Source organism: Penicillium daleae (assembly GCF_028827525.1).
Source record: "Penicillium daleae strain IBT 16125 chromosome Unknown utg000002l_segment0_segment0, whole genome shotgun sequence".
NCBI lineage: Eukaryota > Fungi > Ascomycota > Eurotiomycetes > Eurotiales > Aspergillaceae > Penicillium > Penicillium daleae.
Genome location: NW_026623150.1, coordinates 3,738,296 through 3,759,204, shown reverse-complemented (window position 1 = coordinate 3,759,204; position 20,909 = coordinate 3,738,296). Strand labels below are relative to the sequence as shown.

At 48.3% G+C, this 20,909-nt stretch overlaps 3 protein-coding genes across 3 annotated transcripts; 1 reads left to right on the top strand and 2 right to left on the bottom strand.

Moving 5' to 3' along the window:
* Window positions 1–119: 119 nt before the first annotated feature.
* N7458_002348 (type I polyketide synthase) lies at window positions 120–8,257 on the bottom strand (the record flags this gene model as incomplete). The annotated part of the gene is made up of 16 exons (XM_056905731.1): window positions 120–977; window positions 1,041–1,518; window positions 1,576–1,916; window positions 1,999–2,073; window positions 2,131–2,412; window positions 2,465–3,316; window positions 3,373–3,398; window positions 3,449–3,545; window positions 3,600–5,475; window positions 5,539–5,746; window positions 5,904–6,260; window positions 6,325–6,763; window positions 6,816–6,928; window positions 6,979–7,102; window positions 7,168–7,678; window positions 7,731–8,257. 16 exons carry the CDS (start codon window positions 8,255–8,257, stop codon window positions 120–122), a joined length of 7,164 nt encoding a protein of 2,387 aa, XP_056769838.1.
* Window positions 8,258–9,155: 898 nt separating this feature from the next.
* N7458_002347 (uncharacterized protein) lies at window positions 9,156–10,212 on the top strand (the record flags this gene model as incomplete). The annotated part of the gene is made up of 4 exons (XM_056905730.1): window positions 9,156–9,732; window positions 9,786–9,917; window positions 9,993–10,117; window positions 10,174–10,212. The coding sequence occupies 4 exons, from the start codon at window positions 9,156–9,158 to the stop codon at window positions 10,210–10,212; spliced, it is 873 nt and encodes a 290-aa protein (XP_056769837.1).
* Window positions 10,213–11,196: 984 nt separating this feature from the next.
* Window positions 11,197–20,212, bottom strand: N7458_002346 (uncharacterized protein; the record flags this gene model as incomplete). The annotated part of the gene is made up of 11 exons (XM_056905729.1): window positions 11,197–13,092; window positions 13,151–13,628; window positions 13,690–14,030; window positions 14,084–14,440; window positions 14,504–17,619; window positions 17,672–18,124; window positions 18,184–18,613; window positions 18,671–18,783; window positions 18,838–18,961; window positions 19,018–19,528; window positions 19,587–20,212. The coding sequence occupies 11 exons, from the start codon at window positions 20,210–20,212 to the stop codon at window positions 11,197–11,199; spliced, it is 8,445 nt and encodes a 2,814-aa protein (XP_056769836.1).
* Between the last annotated feature and the right edge of the window lie 697 nt (window positions 20,213–20,909).

Sequence of the window (20,909 nt, the reverse complement as noted above, 5' to 3'; positions counted from 1 at the left end):
CGATTTGGTAGTTGGTGTCTTGAAATTTATGTCACAGAAATATAATGGCTTCCCGACAGACATAAGTACAAGATAGAAACAACTTCTGAAGTTGAACGCTTGATGATCTTGCCAGAATATCACCGTTTCACGGAGTATTTATGGCTCAGCGCAGCCATAGTGAGAGAGACAACGCCCCGAACAGTGCCTGCCGTTGCGATGTCGACAAGGCCAAGCTCCACTTCGAGATTACGCTTCAACCATGCCCGAGCCTCCACAGCTACAAGCGAGTCGACCGATATTTCAGCCATGGCCGCCCAATCTTCGTTCTTAACAGCAGCTGAATATGGCCCCATCAAAAGTGCCATTTCCTTAGTGAGAAGGTCAACAGTATGGGCATGCTGTAAGATCTCAGGATTCTCCTCTACGGCGTGAACAAGACCTTTGATAGGACTGTCTCCCGAAGAACGTGGCTCGAGGTGTGCAACTCCTACCGCGAGGTCATGTCGGTACCGGGCGTCCTTGCATCGCATGTCACCCGAAGCCTGTGACCACAAGAGACCCAATCCGATCAACAGGTGGTGTTCATCTCTAAACTTCGATGGCATCCCATCAACCATTTTGGGCGGGAACAAGAGCAATTGCAACGCGGCCAGGAGATGACTCTCTCGTAAAGGGATAAAGTTCTTAGACCGCATCATGTCCAAGAGCTCCGGTCGCTGGCTAACATACCCGACGTCGGTGATCCAACCAACATCGAGGACGGATGCTGGTAGACCCAAAGACTGGCGATAACGTGCGAATGCACCAAGGAAAGTGTTGGCGGATGCATAGTTTGCTTGCCCAGCAGAGCCAGCTGCTGCGGCGACAGAGCTGAACATGACGAAGAAGTCGAGACTGCGGGACTGCAACGCTTCGTGCAGGTTCCACACTCCCTCAACCTTAGGACGCAATGCTTCTTCCCACTGTTCGTGAGTCATGCTGAAGAAAGGGGAGTCCTGGAGAACATGTTGGTAAGCCTCGTCCTTGATATGCTTTTATATTGAGAGATAATGTTTTACCTTCATGAGCATTGCCATATGGATGACACCCTTCACCGGTTTGCAGCTGGCAGCGACTGCTTTTTTGACATCCGTCAGGTTGGCGACGTCACCCTGAATCAAGAGGGAATCACACCCTTGGAGCTCTAGGTCGTAGACAAACTTGGCATCGTTATCACCAGCTCCCGCAGTGCGTGAAAGGAACACCAAGTGTTTGGCGCCATTTTCAACCATCCATTGCGCCACAGCACGACCTAGTCCGCCCAGACCACCTATCAAAAGATAGGCACCGTCATGACAGAAGGAAATTTTTGCCGGGGTTTTGGACTTTAGAAGTTCGTGGGCATCATCTGGCATTTCGACAACGATCTTTCCCATGTGTTTGCCTTCTTGCATATACTTAAATGCCTCGGTAATTTGGCGTGCTCCAAAGACACGCATTGGCTGAATAGGCGCAATGGACTTCTTGGCCAAAAGGGCTGAGACGGTTCTTAAACACCTATCCACCCATGTTAGTTGGTACCCTATATTGTGCCAGCCTGCTGGGCCAACTCACTCTAGGACGACTTGGGGCCGCAATTTGGCGAGGGAAAGAATGTCCACTCCCACAAAGGATCTATTCGCAAGGAACCGATCCATGGGAAGCATAGAATGACCCATAAAGTCGCGTTTACCTATTTCCACCATCATGCCTCCTTCAGCTACACATTCCCATGATGCCAACAAGAGGTCTCCTGCCAGGGAATTGAGGACCAGATCGACACCTCGGCCTCGAGTTCTTCTCAGCAAATTCGACGCGAAGGAAGTACTCCGGGAATCGAAAATATGCTCTGTCCGGATTCCGAAGGTTTCAGTGAGATACTTTGCCTTCTCTTGGTTACCGACCGTAGCGTATATCTACCAGGGTTAGAAGTAGTTCAAAGCTTGCTCGAGCTACAGAAGCAAATGTAGTTCTTCTTAATCTTAATTTGCAACTTACCTGTACACCGAGCATCTGACAGAGCATGATAGACGCGATCCCTACTCCGCCTGCGGCAGAGTGAATCAACACCGACTGTTATGGGATCAGTAAGTTTCCAGGATGATTTCGGTAGAAATCAAGTATTCATACCTGATCTTTTTGCAGTCGGCCCACGTTCATCAAGCAGTACGCTGCGGTAGTATACGCGCAGCCAATTGTTGCTGATTGATCCAAAGGGAGCCCAGCGGGTATTGCGACGACAAGAGCACCCGGCGCAACGACACGGGTACTGAAAGCAGGCGAGGCAAGGAATACTACCTGATCTCCTTCCTTGACATGTGTAACGTCCCTTCCAACGCTTCGAACCACACCGCTTCCTTCCAGTCCAATATCAGTTTTGCCTTGCAACATTCCCAGGCTTACCATCAAGTCCTGTTAATAAGGTTAAATTTCTGATACTCAAAGTGGATGGCGAATGCCTTACTCGGAAATTGAGGCCCGCGAATTTCACATCAATCTCCACCGCGTCCTTATCTAGAGTGGGCAACTCATTTTCAATCCACTTCAGAGAGTCCAGAATCCCAGGTTGCTCGACTGCGAGAGTCTTTGGACCTGCCGTTGAAGGGTCTTCGAGTAGGTTCTCAGACAAATTACTCCAGTGGTATCTTGGAATATGAACCACTCCATCCTGGATGGCATACTCATGATCCATTGTTGTGTCAGCTCGGAAACGCCGCTGTTGAAACTTCTTGTAGATCTCAACAACGCCAGTCTCCGAGATTCTATCCAACTCTTCCACCTCGACAGTGTCAAAGTCCATCTCATATTCCATCCGCATTGTTCGCGCGAAACCCAGGGTCAACCCATAACGAGGATTTGGACAAGTCATCTGGGAGCTACGGGTCAGCCACAGAATACGAGTGGATATGCATGACGAGAGATATTCTTGAAGTCGGGCAAGTTGGGTGCTCGTCAAGGAATGCAATAATGGCTCTTCAACGTCGAGGAAGGAAATGACGTCTTCATTGGCAGGAGGTGGCTCTGAAAGGTCGCACCAACGGACGGGAAAACCAAGAGCCATTATCCTCTCAGCAACATTGATTGCCCATTTTGGTCTCTGCAAATTGCAGAGAAGATGGACTGTATGCTTTTCGCTATGCAGTAGCGGAGGAAGAGATGCGAGTATCGAGGTCATGTATATTTCTGCTTCGCCTGGAGCCGAGTGGATATTTTCAAATCCGGCTTTTTGTAGCTCGCTCCGCCAACGATCCATCGAAATATACGGAGCATCGACGCGGTTGTCTTCTTCACCAATCCACCACCCGGGGAGCAAACCCTATAATCATTGGCCTCACTATTAATCATCCGAGCCTTTGGTGCAGATGGACTTACCATAATGAAGTCTATTGGTTGGGCCTCTTCGAGTATATTAGTCATACGCAGAATTTTCTCACATATTGTAACTCACCAGAGCAAATTTCTTCAATCAAGACACGCCCACCAGGCTTGAGGAGAGACTTGACATTTTTTAAAGTCTCTTGTATACTGCATGTGGCATGTAGTACCTGGAAGTACGCCGTGAGTATTTACTCCTTGCTGAACACGAAGAATAAACTTACATTGGACGCAATCACTAGATCAAAGCTTGCGAGTTCAACTTCTTGATTGGCTGGAGGCTGGCTGATATCTAGCACCGCAAATTCAAGCGCCTCGTGTGCTTTGAACCTTTCCATTGCTGGTCGGAAAAAGGCCGAGGAAATATCAGTGAACACATAGCGCGAATACTGACGATCCATTCCGTCAGGGTGGAGGCATTGCAGGGCTCTTGCTGTCGTCGCTCCAGTGCCTGCTCCAATTTCAATAATCCGAAGATCGGGTTGAGCATGACTAAGGAGCCTCAAGAACTCCTCGTAATTTCTGCTGTTACCAGTGTTGTAGAGCTGCGATAAGCCATCGTTTTCCATTAGTAGACCCAAAGGTTGACACTTCCCCTGGATGATGTCAACGCAGTTCTCCACGACAAGAAGAGAAAGTTGTGCGAAATGTCTGCTGAGTGGCATCGTTTCCTCAATCTGCCACTTAAGGCCTGCCAGAATTTTCATCCAGTCTTCAATAGGTATTCTTAAGAAAGAGCTTTCCTTAGATGACAAAATAGATTGGAGATTTTTGAGGATCACAGCTGATTTTGTCGTCATCCAATGTTGATACTTGCGCAGGTGCTCTGAGAACGGCTCCAAATCAACAATTCGTCGTGCGGTTTCAATGACGCACATGTCAAAGAACTGCTGTCTAGGAGCATAAGTTTCATCAGCAGTAGACATCACTGGTCTAGATGGCACGAGAAGAGACCCTTCTGGTACCAGATCCACATCTGGTGCCCACGCGAGATTTGAACACAATTTTTGATCACCATCTGCCGAAGAGGATTCATCGAATCCCATGAACTCCACACCATCAAGCTTTACCCCCACTTCTGCTCCCCACTGTGCACATGCAGCCCCAGAGGCCCCTCCCAGAGCTGTCCCTGTTGCGAAAGCTTCAAGAAAAACGTCCGGGCCTGTCTTGCCGACAAAGACTTCCTGAATGTACACAGGCATTCCCATCGCGACGCACTTCCGAAGAAGACCGTTAGACATTGCGACTGCGACAAGTTGCAAGCACTGATCAATAGTCGGAGCGTCAATCGTATCAAGAGATCCATCTCTCTGCAAGCTGGCGGTCGCAGATAGTTGTGTTGGGTGAGCTGATATGTGCTGGAGTAGTCTGAAGTTCGGCCCATACTCGAGCCCACGCTCCTTTAGATTCTCGTACCATGAGTGGGAAGTTACAGATCTTGGAAGACCTCTGATATCTCGCGAAGTGGGCGAGGATGCTTCGCTTCGCACTTGTCCTGTGCAATGCTTCACCCATGAGCCCCTTCTAAAGCTGGAAATGGAGAATTCGTACCACCCCGAGCCAGACTCCTCAGTCAGACGAGCTGGTCTAAAGCACGAAAAAACTTCTATTCGGCCACGATCGTCCAGTGTCAACGCTTTAGAGAGGCGAAGACATCTTAAGCGATATTTGTCACACCCAGTGATCTGCCGTATAGCTTCACCAGCCATAACGATATAACCGGCACAGGGAAATACTGTCGACCCTCCGATACGATGGTCCCAAAGCCAAGGAACGTCATCAATATGGAGCATATTTCTCCACGAGGGCTCAAGCTGTGTCGATTCGATAACCCGTGAACCCAAGAGCTCATGGTGGGCGTGCTTGCGGAATCTCCACTCTCGAGTAATTCGGCTCTCAGACCATTGACGCTCTCCTTTTTGCCAAGGGTAGGGATCAAGATCAGTGAGAACCTTTCCAGGGCCATTGATGACCTCGAAGTTCAGTTGAATACCTCCAAGGAATAGCTCTCCGGCTGCCGTTAAGAGGGATTTTGCCTGGCATTGTCCACGAATCAGGCAGGATGAATATGACATTTCTTGCTTCTCATGAGCCAGAGATCTGAAGATGTCACGAAGAGGTCCTGCAAGGGCAGAATGTGGACCAATCTCCAAGAAAAATTACCTAGCCTGATCTTCCATAATGGACTCGGCAGCGCCCCAGAAGAGCACGGGTGACACAAGATTCTGGGCCCAATATTTGGCATTAAACTGCTTCGGGTCCAAGATAATTTGTCCCGTCACGCTAGAGTACATTGGAATCATTGTCTTCTGAGTCTTGATGTATGGTCGAATGCTGGTCTCATACACCTTGCTCACGGCTGTCATAGAACCTATCCTTTGGTTAGCTTGTTCGGCTTTTATCACCTCGCTGTTCAGCAAGTACAGAAAATGAAATACCTGAATGATATGATCTATTAACACGCAACATTCTGCACAGTGCATTTGGGTGTTCTGATCTGATCTTGTTCATTATCTCTTCCACTCGACGAGGCTCTCCGGACAGAGTGACGCTATTAGGGCTATTGTCGCAAGCTATGACAACACCGCCTTGTAGATACGATGCCACTTGCGCGCGACCGAGGCCAATTGCAGCCATTGCTCCAGACTTGCCAATTTCATCTACCAGCAGGCCACGATAGTAGCTCAAAGCTATCGCAGACTCAGCCGTAATTGCTCCAGCGGCATATGAAGCTGCGATCTCGCCACTCGAATGACCGATGACTGCTGCGGGTACGACTCCCCATGTTGCGAGGAGGTTTACCAATGCGATCTGTAGTGCACAGCACAAAGTTTGAGAAAGTTGAGGCGTGTTGATCTGGTCAATATCGGCCTCCGCAAGCGTCACTGTTATGACACTGTGTAAGCGATTGTTTTGAATGGTAAATGACTGTAGGTCATGATGATTTACCTTCTAAACTCCACGAGGGAGGTCTTTTCAAGTTCTGCAAGACAACATCCAGGGATCGTATATCGTCACAGAAGCCTTTGAAACATTTCATTAATCCTCTGCCCATTCCGGCCCACTGAGCACCTTGGCCTGTGAAGACATATGTCAAGTTTGGGGCCCGACTGGCAATGGAACGCTTGGTGATTTCCGTCTCTGCCGCTATACCGTCCGTAGTGATGAAGCCCCTGTGAGACAGATGTTCTCGACGAACACCGAGGGTATATGCAAGATCGTCCAAACGATTCGGATACAAAGTCACGTACTTCAGCAAACTTTGCTCTCGACGCAACATGGCCTCCTGGCTTTTTGCAGAAACCACTAGCAGCAAAGGCCGTGACTCTCTTGCACCATTTTCTACCAAAGCCGTGGGTATGAAGGAAGAGGACGAATCAATTATTACCTGAAAATTTGTCAATAACCCCCTAATTCGCGACAAGTTGTGGCAGTCTCACATGTGCATTCGAGCCACCAATACCAAAGTTGCTGACGCTGATTCTCTCCTTTCGATTCTGAGGCCACGCAGTAAGCCGTTTGGGAACACGAAGGCGGCCATTATCCCAGGGAACTAAGATAATGTTAGCCACTTTCTATTGAAGTCATAGATAAAATGCATACTTCTCGGATTTGGTTCATGGAAGTGGATATTGGGCGGTATTATCCTTTTCTCCAAAGCGAGGACAGCCTTGATAAGGCTCGTGAGTCCTGATGCCCCTTCAGAGTGACCAACATTGGCTTTGACCTGATGATAAAGGAGTCAGCGGATTCTTGACGGTACGTAATCACTGGTGCAGGGTAAACACAAACCGAACCAATGTATATTTCTCCGAGGAAGGTCTTGGCTATCGCAGAACATTCAATCGGGTCACCAGCTAAAGTACCAGTACCATGACACTCGACGAAGGCAGTCTGCGAGAGATCACTGATCAGGGCTCGTCTGTATGTTTCCCGTATCAACCTTTCCTGTGCCTCGGCAGAAGGTGTGGTGATTCCAGGGCTTCGACCATCGTGGTTGACCATTGAAGAGCGAATGACAGCCCGAATCTGGTCTCCATCCCGCAAGGCATCATCCAGCCGCTTGATGCAAACTGCATTCACGGCCTCGCCTCTTCCGTATCCATCCGCGGAGGCATCAAAGCATTTTGATATACCGGATGGGGAGAAAACGCTAAGACCCGACCCATGCATTCCAACAGTAGGTGTGAATATCAGATTGGATCCAGCAACAATGGCTGTAGAGCAGTCTCCCATTATGAGAGCCTGGCAGGCCTGATTCAGAGCAACAAGGGAAGAGGAACAGCCAGTCTCAATCGTCATACTGTACTATCGTTAGCAAGAATAATAATATGTCAATGCTGCACTGTTCTTACCTGGGCCCATTGAAATGAAATTCATAAGAGATCACATTTGCGAGTGAAAACTTTCCATGCCCAATCATATGGAAGTTGTGTGCATTTTGGGGATCCCTGAATTCCATCTCTTCCCAATCTCCTCCATACGTACCGACAAAGCACCCAATTGGTTTTCCGTGCCAGTCGACTTGTCCAGCGTTTTCGAGACAGTCCCACACCACCTGAAGGAGCATCTTTTGCTGTGGATCCATCCGGGAGGGTTGGAGTCCCTCCATGTCAAAGAACGAGGTGTCTAATGTTTCCAAGTCCTCTTGGAGGTAGTAACCGTGTCGCATTCTTAATGAATGGGCCCCCGACTCAGAATAGAAGCCCTGTTCGCTATATCGCGAGTCTGGGACAACGCAGTTTCCGTCACGTCCTTCACTCAGCAATTGCCAGAAATCTGCAGCAGATCGCACACCTCCTGGTAGTCGCATTGCCATACCAACAATGGCGATGGGATGAGACCCATCTTTTTCAAGCTGATGAGCGGTAGTAGAGCGCATGCTGACAGTGTACACTTAGTTATTGAGATTGCCGCTTGCGGTAGGTCCCGTTGTTTTGAACGAGACAAACTGTTGATTCTTTCTTCAATCCAAGGACCATGTAAGTGATGATCCTCTTATCGCTAGTTATTCTTTAGGCGAGAAATTACCCGTCAAATTTACTCATCTGAATGACAGGTATGCAAGGGGCCATCACATCCGAGCTCCAAAAGCAATTACGAACGTGCATGAACTATTAATCTTTGCTGCAACTGTGAACCTTGAGAACTTCCAGTACATGATACATCTTCTGACTAGTTTGAATGGCATGAAGTCTATTTTGTCTTAACGCGCGGACAGCCGATTTGACCTGTGGTATGTGAAACTTGCCCCCGCGGAATGGAATGCTCAATGTCACTCGATGCGCAATGCAAGGTTTTTGTTGAGTTTCAATCATGCCGAGGAAAATTGTTTTGCTGTAGGGGTCAGAAAGTGCCCAAGTGGTACTAAACAGTTTTCAAGGTCGACGAAAGAAAAGACAAAGCATACTCCAATCTCCATGAATGTTCTCCCATGTGTTGAAGGCCTTTCTAACCATTTGGCTTAAGGTCCATTCCGTCTGTGAAGATCTTCCCGGAGTAGCTCAGCTTCAATGGCGTTGAATTATATTAGCCTCACCACCTCCGTTATTTGGATGGGAGTGCCTTTTGGAATCTATGGACTGGGCCTGTTATTTTACGAGTATCTGGCGAAGTCCGATCGCTTGCGGTATGGCTGTTGTGCGGTCAGCGTTCTCTACTCCATCTATTCTGTACAGCACCCAACTGAAGGTCCGCTTTTCAACTATATGACCGGGTTCATGTCTATCTATCATCCTGTGCGAGCGATAGAACTTCTCATCATATCCAACCCACTGTCGATGCAGCGTCTGAGAAAGGTTGGCCGTCTTTACTGTTGGGAGTCATTTCCTCCACCCAGTGACATTCGTCGCATTTTTTGTATCATCGACTTGCTTGCAAATCCGCGGGCGATTGGTTGGAGTCATGGCCCCGTAAGCCATCTTCCACCTACAAGTTTGATAATCAATGAGTCTGGTGCTCCCACTTCGTGGAAGCGTGTCAGCGACGATTGGAAACCCAGTCGTCGTTTATTTATTTTGACTCAGGCCCGGCGCATTCTCATTGCCTATCTCTGGTTTGATCTTTATTTGGCTATTTTCGCGCGCGAGGACGACCTTCTCGCAACACAGATGATCAAAAATGTCTCTGAAAGCCTTGGAGCACACCTCACACAGACTGTGGGCCAAGAGATATACAAGTGGCTATGGCGCGTTGCGCGTATCATCAGCGCCCAGTTCTTTCTTGATGGGTCTCATGCATTCTTTTCTCTCATCGCTGTTGGAATTATATCGAGTACTTCAATTGATATTGCGGGAGAGACATGGACATACCCAACTTTATTTGGAGGTTTCCGGCTGTCATCACCAAATCTCAAAGGTAAGTGGTTGGGATAGGAAGTCAAAACACTGAAGCTAATTCCGTTCTCTCAGACTTTTGGGCCAACTGGTGGCACGATGTTCTTCGACGCCCAATGTGGTCTGTCGCTCAGTGGCTGCTGCCGTCGAACACTTCCAGCAAAGTCCATATCTGGGGAGTGTTTGTAATCACTGCTGTTTCACATGGTATGGCATCATTTACGTCCTCCCGGCGTGCTCTACCCGCATTCAGGGTATTTGCTGCCTACTGTTTTCAGCCAGTTGCAACGATATACCAAAAGACGAATGCTCAGTGGATTGCCTCCCATGGGAAGAAGGGTCCAACAGCGACTCCATTTCTACTTTGGACTGTTGAAGTGATATCTTCTATCACTTGGCTTCTAATGGTACTTCCCTGGCAATTAGATGATCCTGGTCAGGAGGCATTCTTTGCATCTTTTAGACTGCCGCGCAGTCCATGGAGTACAAAACTGATGAGTAATGCTGATGTAAATATACGTCAGAGTTACTAGCAACCTTAACAACGGAGCATCTAATCATGTAAATCAAATATTCATGCCTGATCTTACATCCACTTCCACAGTTGGAACAGGGTGCAGCCTAGCGGTGTTAGACTAAACCTGAGTGATGTTGGAGCCCCTTCCTGTCGCAATCTATGACCTCAAAGATAGTGCAAGAATTATCGATTTTATACTACCTTTATGCACTTAGTACTCTATACTTTATTTATTGCTCTTACATACCAGTATTCGGCGTCATTACTAATTTTCTGATACATCTGGCAACTTGCAACAGGTTTCAACATGCTTTGCAACACCTTCTTTTACACAACCTTTTCATTAGTAAATTTAGTAACTTCTATAGCGGGGTATGATTAATAAAAAATAGACTAATCAACCTCAATAGCGTAGACTGGTAGAGAGCTAGGGTAGAGAATAATGGTAGTCACGCTTTACGCTGTAGTCAAAACAAGGTCGTATGTATCGATCTTTCCGATTTTGAAAGGGGTCAATAAACAGACTTTCCGTACTATATTCTAGATAATATCATCAAGGATTTCTAGCACCGCTGGGCCTAAGGGAGACCAGCGGTGTTAGCGAAAGGGCACTAATTTTTATCATTGCCGGGCTGCATGTCCCAGTTGGGATGTAGGAGCTATTCATTGGACATTCACAATTTCGAATCTCATTGTATGTATTGCAGAAATATGATGTTGAGATATTCTCTGAATAGGACATACAATATATTTCAGGCCCCGTGCATCAAGATACTAGATCCTGAGAGTTGGTTCCATTGAGTAAAGTAAGTCTCCATCAATTCAAGCATGGTCTTGCACTTCAGAATGTCTGGTCGATCTGCCAAAGCTCTCTGGAGATTTTCAGTGCCATGAATAACCATTGTATCATGTTTGTTGTTCCACCATACCGAGCCTTCGGTTAGCCTCTCCGCAATAATTGGCGCGATGTCACTTAGACGATGGTCTGATGCCCCTTGACATCAGCCCTACCCATTCAGAAATCTCGACAGCGCGAAGCGGCGGCGAGGTCAAATGACTGAGCATGCTGAATGTCGTTGACAGGTCGACATTCTGGTCTTGGTCCGGGTGGATCAGGTTGTACGCCTGGCGAAGATTGTCATTGGACTTCGATATATGTAAAGCAGCCGAGCACACAAAGTCAACAGGGACAAAGTAATTTCTCTGGGCAGGAGGAGTGGGATATGCACCCAGACTAATGCACGTCGACATGAGGCGATTGATGGCATCGTGTGGATTTCCGATTCCCGTCACGCTGTGTCCAAGAACAAAACCAGCACGATGGATGGCGAGAGGGAATCCATTCGAGATGGCATCCCATGCGATACATTCTGCGACATATTTGCTTAGCGAGTAGCCTGTGTGGTGTTGCAAGGGCCCAGAGCCAGCTACTGGCTTCTCGTTTTCAGGCACGTATGTGGGGTTGCTGAGAAACCCAGATGGGCCATACGCCGCCATGCCCGAGAAATAATGAACAGGTTTGAGGCGTTTGGTGTTGGCAAATTTGAGGACGTTGGCAAGACCGAGAACATTGGTTCCTCGATGCGCAGAGTATGACAGAGTATAGTTAACAACAGCGCCGAGATGGAAAATCGCACCGCATTGACTAGTTAGGTGAACAAGCTCAGTGTCTTGCAGACCAAGACCTTGTTGAGTGATATCTCCTGTGACAACTCGAACCTTGTCCCAGGATTGGATCGGAATTTGGAGCTTAGAAAATGCTGCCTCTAGCCGTTTCATCGCCGCTGTCGTACAGCCCGCACGAACCAAGCAAGTGACAGTCTGTACCTCGGGCTGTACCACTAACATGGATAACATGAATGCACCAATAAACCCAGTGGCACCTATCAACAGTACATGCCCATCTGAGTTAGCATACCACTCTGAAATTGGTGCTGAGATAGGCTGAATACTCCGACCCAGTGTTGCATCTTGAAGATACTGAAGACTTTCCTCATTTGGCGCACCAGTGGAATCCTCTTTGGAACCTTCCGTGTTGGTAGTTTCTTGATACTTGGCACGTAGCGCCTGCACTGTCACATTTCCAAGACCTCCGATTGTTTGAGCATTTGAAATCTCAACGAGGGGCAGCTCCAAACCGAGATGGCGGCGATACCAGCTCCTGATTTCGATCATAGCCAAGGACTCAATTACCATGTTGTTGATATCATTCTCATCCATGTCGTCGATGTTTGCTAAATGGGATCCAATTTGTATGCCGAGAACATTGGTGATCCTCGCTTTGATAGTAGGGTCATCCAATATATGAGGATTGCTTTTGACGGCCTCCATCAGTTCCTTCAGGTCTCCATCTAACGAAGAGGAGGCTGGCTGTTCTGCTGAGACGATGTTTGACCATAGGCTATATCGCGCGTCTCGCGTCCAGGGTGGCACGACACCAGAACTCGAGAGGGGCTTTGTAGTTCCAAGACCTAGTGCTATCTGACCCGATCGGCAGATTGCTAATTCCAGAACCTGAACTAGCTCGCGCTCTTCGACAGTTCGCATTGAAGCCGATCTGGCACGTTGGATTAGTTTAGGCGCACTTTCATACGCAAATCCGGCATCGCTCATCAGGCCGAGATCAATCACGCTTGCTGCATGTCCGCGTTCTGAGCGATACTGGACAAAAGCATCCAAGAAAGCGTTAGCTGCTGCATAGTTTGTTTGGCCGGCATTTCCACAAAGCCCAGCAAGTGAGCCGAAACACACAAAGAAATCCAGTCTGTGGTCAATGAGGACATTGTGCAAATTCCACGTTCCTTGGACCTTTGAAGCCAACACCGAGCGCCACGCATCATGGGTCATCTTTGACAAGAGTTGGTCCTGTTCGTTATGGGCATAATTAGTTGGTTCTTGATTTTGAGAGGCAGTTTTGGCTTACCTTCAACATCATTGGCATGTGAATAACCCCGGCAATGCGCCTCTTGCAGGCTGTCACTGCGCGTTGTACTGCCTCTATGTTGGCCACATCGCCAGTGATCGTGGTCACCGAGCAACTTTGACTTCGAAGCTCTTCTAGGAACGATCGTGACTCAGGAGAGTTGCCTGCCGATCGACTGAGAAATACCAAATCTCGCGCGCCCTTCTCGACTAACCAGGTTGCAACAGTTCGGCCCAAACCACCCAGACCCCCAACTATCACAATAGAGACATCCGAGGGAAGGGAAATCAAAGTTGAACTGAGGGAGCCATGTAGCTCCGAGGCCTCATCGGGCATCTTCACGACAATTTTGCCCATATGTCTTCCTGTTTGCATAAACCGAAAAGCTTGGCCAATATTTGCAGCATCGAACACCGTAAGTGGTCGAATGGGCTTGAGTTTTTCGTGCTGGAGGAATTCCATACATTGTTGCATCACACTGGATTCCCGAAAATCATGAGTTTCCTGCGACAGCCAGTTGCATGTAGTGGGTAATTTACCTTTGAAACTGACCAATATCTTCTTCTATGATCTGCTTTGCGTCAACCCCTATGAAAGACCTATTTCCTGCAAAGACATTCATGTCCAGTTGGCCATGTCCCAGCAGGTCACGTTTTCCTAGCTCAATCATCTTTCCAAACTTAGCCACACATCTCCAAGAAAGATGTAGAAGCTCGCCGGAGAGAGAATTGAGGACAAGGTCGACTCCACGATTCCCAGTTTGCTCCATCACGCCTTGTAAGAAAGACGGATCTCGAGAGCTGAAGATCCGATTTCGGGGGATGCCAAACGTGTCCATAAGATGCTGCATTTTTTCATCATTCCCAACAGTGGTAAATATCTGCTCACGTTAGCAACTAATTTGGTAGACAAATTGGTAAGATAACCTTGTACCTCAGCCCCCAACATTTGACAGACTTGAATAGCTGCCAATCCAACACCTCCACATCCACAGTGTATTAAAACAGACTGGCCTTTCTGGAGTCTTCCAATCTGAATGAGCGAAAGAATGACCGTTCCATACACACATGCAATAGTGGCCGCATCGGCTAAGCCGATGACATTGGGAAGAGAGAAACAACGCTCCCCAGCAACAATTTTGCGTGTGCAGAGGAGACCATCGCCGACAACGATCACTGCGTCACCGACCTTCACATGTGTTACTGCAGAGCCTACTCGACGGATGATACCACTGCCTTCGACACCGAATTCACTCCTATCACCCACAACGCCTAGAGCGACCATCATATCCTGTACACTCCAAGTTAGCCAACAATTATCCTCAGGGGAGCATCATCCAATCAATATGCCTACCCGGAAGTTCAGTCCAATGTATTTCATGTCGATTTCGACTTCATGATTCTGCATCGCACGAGGCTCACATTCCGACCACACAAGTGTGTCCAGTAGGCCATAAGATCTAATGTCTAGGAATTTACTTCCACAGTTGGCGGGCCTCGCCTTGGATAACTCCTGACGAGCGCTTATCCAGTGGGCCCTGCTAACGTGAAGCCTCCCTTGCTCGAAAGCAAATTCACGATCTGGGTCCAATAAGGGGGAATCCCGCTCTCGGTTCATATGGTCCCATACCTGAACTGCAGCCCCAACAGACTCGTCATAAAAATTATCAATTTCGAGTGTATAGAAGTCCGGTGTCAGTTCGTGTCGAATTGTTCTGATCACTCCCAGTGCCAAGCCCCACCGAGAATCATCGCACGTCATCTGAGAGCTGCCTGTGATCCATAGAACGAGAGAGTTCTTGATCTGGCCAACGAACTGTTGAAACTGGGAAAGCCTTTCGGGCGAGATCTCATCGAAGAATGGACCTTGCAAGTCCATGACTGAAATCACATCCATTGGCGGAAGTGGGTCGCTTCCAAAAGCAACCCATGTTATCAGTTGCCCTTTTTTCTCTAGATCTCTAGCCAAGCTTTGAGCCCAGTTTGGAATTGTGGACAGATATAGGATCGCGAGTTCTTTCGAATTTGTGTTGATTGGGGGATATGGCCGTGATGCCATCATTGTGCCCGTGTGGTAGGTTGATGAGTCGTCAAGTGTTAACATGTCAGACTCGTTGAAACCGTTCTCTTTAAGCTCACGCTTCCATTGCTCAGGGCTGATAGAAGGCTTGCTGCAAGCCAGGCTTTGCTGTGCCCACCATTTAGGGAAGACGCCCATCACATATGTGACCAAAGGAATGACAGGAAAAACCCCTTGGTAGAAAAGCCGACCTCCTGGAGCAAGCAAAGTAAAGATGTTTTTCAGAGGTGGTGACATTGGCATGTCAGCATCAAATGCCTCCGAAGCAACGACAAGGTCATAGCTCTGAGCTTCCAAGCCCTGCTCAATAGGGTCGCGGGTAACATCGAGAAGCATGTACTCAACCCCGGTAGCCCATGGAAGTTTCTCTTTTGCGCTGGAAATGCGATCATCCGTTCTTTCGGTGACTGTAAACTTCGAGTACATGGGAGTACCATTTCGTGATGTGAGTCCACAAAAGGTTTGAGCCACTGCGAATCCATTTCCCTGGCCAATTATCAGAACCCGCATCAACGGGTTGGAATGGCCCAGGAGTGAGAAGAAGGCAGAGCACCCTGCTGCAGATGACAAGGACTTGTAAACATCAAACAGACATTCTTCAGGAATTCCGACCTCTTCGGGGCTTATATTCCCCTCCAACAAACTGTCGGTGACCATTGAAATCTTGCGTGCCAGATTCAAGAGAGGCGCCAGTTCAGCGTGGTCTTTCTCGATCTCCTTCGTCGCTTCAATTAGACGATCATTTTGGCACAATGATTTTACGCTCTTGACATTGTCCTTCCTTGAATCTACCTGCGAGCAGATCCAGTCTCGATATTCTTCGAGTTGGGGATTCTGTGCCTGTAACGATCGGATCTTGTCTGCTGTTTCTGTGAATATAGATCCAAAGACGATATCCAACAGAAACCAGACACGATTATTCAACATATTAGGTAAAATCTCCTCAGTCAAGGATACAAGGTCAATATGGGGCTTCCACTCAATTTGGGCAATCAAGGAATCATTCTGCTCTGCCTCATCTGCCTCCTCGACACCGAAAAGCATGCCTCTTTCCATTGAGAGAACAACCCTATTGTCGGACATCATTTTTGCGTTTCCGATAATAGAATCACCGGTTGGATCGCACGACGCCTCAATGGACATTATTCCACGACCTGTGGCAATATAGATGCTCTCAATTGCCACGGGCATGCAAAGCTTTGTCATATGACGAGATGATCCGCGACACATTGCGACACCAAGCATCTGAAGATTCTGATCAATCACGGTCGGATGTAGGGCGTACATGCTAGAGTCTTTTGAATCCTTCTCATCACTGCATTGGAGCTGGGCGCCTGCTCGAGGACTGCATGGATCGGCCGAAATATTCTCCAGTCTTCGGAATTCAGGACCGAAGTTCAGTCCGCGCTTCTTGATCGTTTCGTACCATGCCTTGGAAGAAACCATTCGTGGATATGAAGCACATTCGTGAGGGACGTGTTGTTTTACTGCCCCGGCTCTCACTTTCCCAGAGCAATGCTTTTTCCACGCCCCGCTCTGGTACGCCGCGATTGTGAACTCATACCAGATAGAATCCATCGTCATGGTGAGCCTTGCTGGACGAAGACTGGTCACCAGCTCTGCGGCCTCAGATTCCTTGAGCACAAGTGGTGTCTTCATGCTCAAGTTCTGAATTGTGTAATCTTCCATTCCAGTGATCTGTCGGATTGCCTCGCCGGCCATGCCGATGTACCCAGCGCAGGGAAATACGAGTTCTTTTCCCAGCACATGGTCCCACAACCAGGGAACATGTCCAACAAAGAGGACCCTTCTCCATGAAGGCTCCAGGTCTGTCGATTCAAGGGAGCGAGGCCCTAGGAGCTCGTGATGCGGCGCTTTGGGGTTCCTCCATTCCCGAACAAGCCTCGTCTCGCTAAAGAAGCTCTCCTCGTGTAGCCATGAATAAGCCGGAAGATCCTTCAAGATAGAAGCACCCTTAGTATCATTGACTACAGCCAGGTCAACAGACGCTCCATTGACATGAAGCCGTCCAGCAGTTGTAAGAAGAGCCTCCAGCTGCGGCTGATTCCGAATGAGTGTCGGGATATACTTGGAAGCTTGATCGACATCGTGTTTGCGTAATATTTGGCGCAGCGGACTCGAGAGGGTTGAGTGAGGGCCAATCTCTACAAACACAGTCGGTAGTTTTGCTTCCCGAAGCAATCGCTGAACGGCACCATTGAACAAAACTGTGGATTGCAAATTTTGCCGCCAATATGATGTATCCAGCATCGTCGGATCCGATATTACATCTTCTCTGGTCGTCGAATACAGAGGTATCATGGTCTTATTATGGGATATGACCGGTTTCATCATGTTTTCATAAGCAATACCCGGTTCCTTCATGCTGCCTAAAGCAAAGTTAGGTCCAATGGCTTAGTTAAAAGAAAATATAAGACTCACTGGAGTGATATGCAACAGAGACCTTGAGCTGTTTGCAAAAAGTCTCTGGATCCGCTGCCTGTATCTCCTTGAGCACCTCGTCGAGAACATTTGCAGTTCCTGAAAGCGTTACACTTTGTGGACTGTTATCACAAGCCATAGCCACATCGCCAAGGAGGAATTTCCTGGCCTTGTCAGCCGCAAGACCAACCGCGGCCATGGCTCCAGTCTTCATGGTTGCGTCGCTCACAGCCTTGCCTCGCAGATAGGAGACGGAAATTGCCACACCTGCACTTATTGCACCAGAAGCATAGGCAGCTGCAATCTCACCACTCGAGTGACCAATGACCGATGTCGGACATACACCCCATTCTTTGAGAAGATCGACCAGTGCGATCTGTACTGCTGTAGAGAGCGGCTGAGCAAATTCAGGTTCGTCGATTCTGCTTGATTCATCGTCTCTCGCGAGCTCGTCTGTAATCACCGCTTGGTCAAAATCAATCGTAACATAACGTCGGTTCACGGGGATTTACCTTCCAAGGACCAGCTAGGGGGATTCGTCAACAGCGACAACTCTTGGTCCATGGCCCTGATACTACTCAGAAAGCATGGTGATCTCGACATCAAGTCTCGTCCCATGCCAGCCCACTGCGCACCTTGGCCAGTGAAGACAAAAGTGATGCTAGATGACATGTCGCGGGCCTTTTCAAAACCTGACACCTTCCCGTCAGGATCAATGATGGCGAATGCTCGATGTCCCAGATGCTCCCGCCTGGATCCTAGGGTATATGCCAGATCATCCACTGAGCATCTCATCTGGGCGATATACTCTCTCATATGCTCCACAGTCTTCTGCAGAGATTTTCCATTCTTTGCAGATAGAACCAGTACTCGAGGGCCTACTCTACCGGTGGGGCGCTCTTTTTGAACCTGTGCCATTGATGAGAAAGACTCGAGAATAACCTTGGATTTATTAGCAAAACACAAGTATTCATTAACCTCTTCAATAGGATCACGTACATGAGCATTGGTGCCGCCTATGCCGAAGGAATTCACGCTAATTCGTTCGCATCGATTCTCTGGCCATGCGATCGGATCTAGAGGCACTTTCAGACCAGCTTCTTGGAATGGAACTTCATGAAAAGAGTTAGTAGTCGATTACAATGGAGGTCATAGTATTCACGCACTCGAGGGATTTGGATTTGTGAAATGGACGTTTGGGGGAATGATCCTTTTCTCGAGTGCAAGGGCTGACTTGATGATGGCTGTTATCCCCGATGCACCTTCTGAATGTCCAACATTCGCCTTGACCTAGACTATTGTTAGTATCAATATTGAAGCATCATACAATACGCGGGCTGACCAACCGCTCCGATATGGATACCCTCAGGGAAAACTTTTGCAACGACAGACGTCTCTGCCGTATCACCAGCAATTGTTCCCGTACCGTGGCATTCAAAAAACGCCGTCTTAGCGATGTCCTCAATGCCTGCCTTTTGATATGCACGTCGAATGAGTCGCTCCTGAGCTTCCGAGCCTGGTGTTGTGATGCTTGGTGTTCTTCCATCGCAATTTACAGCAGTGGATCGAATGACGGCGCGGATTGGATCGCCTTGTCGCAAAGCCTCTTCCAATGGCTTAATGTATATGGCGTTGATCGCTTCGCCTCTCCCATATCCATCCGCAGAGGCATCGAATGTCTTACAGATCCCGTCCGGTGATAAGATCATGTTGTCGGAAATAGACATGGTCATAGTGGGTGTCATTATAAGATTTGATCCAGCGACGACAGCCGACGAACATTCACCACTATACAAAGCTTGACAGGCGTCATGTAGGGCAACCATGGAGGACGAGCAAGCTGTTCGATATGTGATACTATCATCATAGCTTAGAATCCTGGCTGTACGGTGCAAATATAATTTGAACGGCTCACCTCGGTCCTCGTAGATCGTATTCGTAGGAGACACGATTTGAGAGCGCAAAGTCTCCCGCGCTTACTACATGAAATCGGTCCATGTGTTGGGTATCCTTGCTAGACATCTCCAGCCAGTCCTCTCCAAACACCCCGACGTAGCAACCGATGCTTTGCCCACGCCAGTTTGCTTGTCCACCAGACTCCATACATTCCCATACGACCTCCAGAAGCATCCGCTGCTGTGGGTCCAGTTTTTCGGCTTCAGTCTTGCTCATAGAAAAGAAAGACCGGTCGATACAGCCAATATCTTCTTGTAGGAAATAGCCATGGCGGGTTTTGACGGTGCCCGGTCGGGTGGCGTTGTAAAAAGCGTCCGCCCCATATCGTGTTTCTGGGACCTTGCAGTGCCCATCTTTTTTGTTGATCAACATGTCCCAGAACTTTTCTGTGGTGTTTGCCCCTCCAGGAAGTCTCACTGCCATGCCAATGATAGCAATTGGAAACGGAACCTCTCTTGAAGTACCAAGTCCAGTGGCATTTTGTTGCGATTCTCTGGGTGCTCCGTGCGAACCAAAGCCAGGGCTGGCAAGGCCCTTGGGTCCTGCCGAGCCATCTAGTGTTGCTTGTGCTGAAACCGACGACATTTGGTCAATCTCCAGCCAACCTTTGTGATGAGAGGTACAGTGACTCCGTGACGATTGGGCAGAGTTGGATGATGACTGAAAACAAGGAGAGGAATGCTACTTAGGGGATCGCTTGCACTAACTAACATACTTGTCCAATCTCTAAACGATCTAACTATCATCGCTGGACAGATGGAAATCGTCCCAGTTTCACCAAGTCTTCGCTTTGGTAGTTACCCCATAGACCCACCATAAAATGACCTGTTTGCTTCTCAGCAATCTAACTATCGGGCAAGAGTGACAGATCTTCAGCTCGGCTCCCAAGGAAAAAGAAATTACCCAGTCCTGGACTCGTACACAAGCTTGAATCATGCACAGATCCAGACCAGCTGCCAGGTCAACGACTTATTGAACCTTATTCCAGTAGCATCATTTTTTTTTTTTCACAGTCAATACATTATTATAGATGTACATACCATCGGAATCGAGGCTCGGTGAGAGAGCTTGACGACCGCTGTTACCATGCCGGGGTACCAGCCCCTTGCATTTGCACAAAAGAAACATCGAGCTACATTATTGTGCGGTCAAGTACTAACTGGTTTACAACACAGGTGATTGATCAAGCGCGAAATTTCCTTGGACAGCTCCAGGTGTGGAAAGTCTCATGCAAAACAACACCGTGCAGAACATTTCTCAAGTCCATTGACTTAATTTCCGC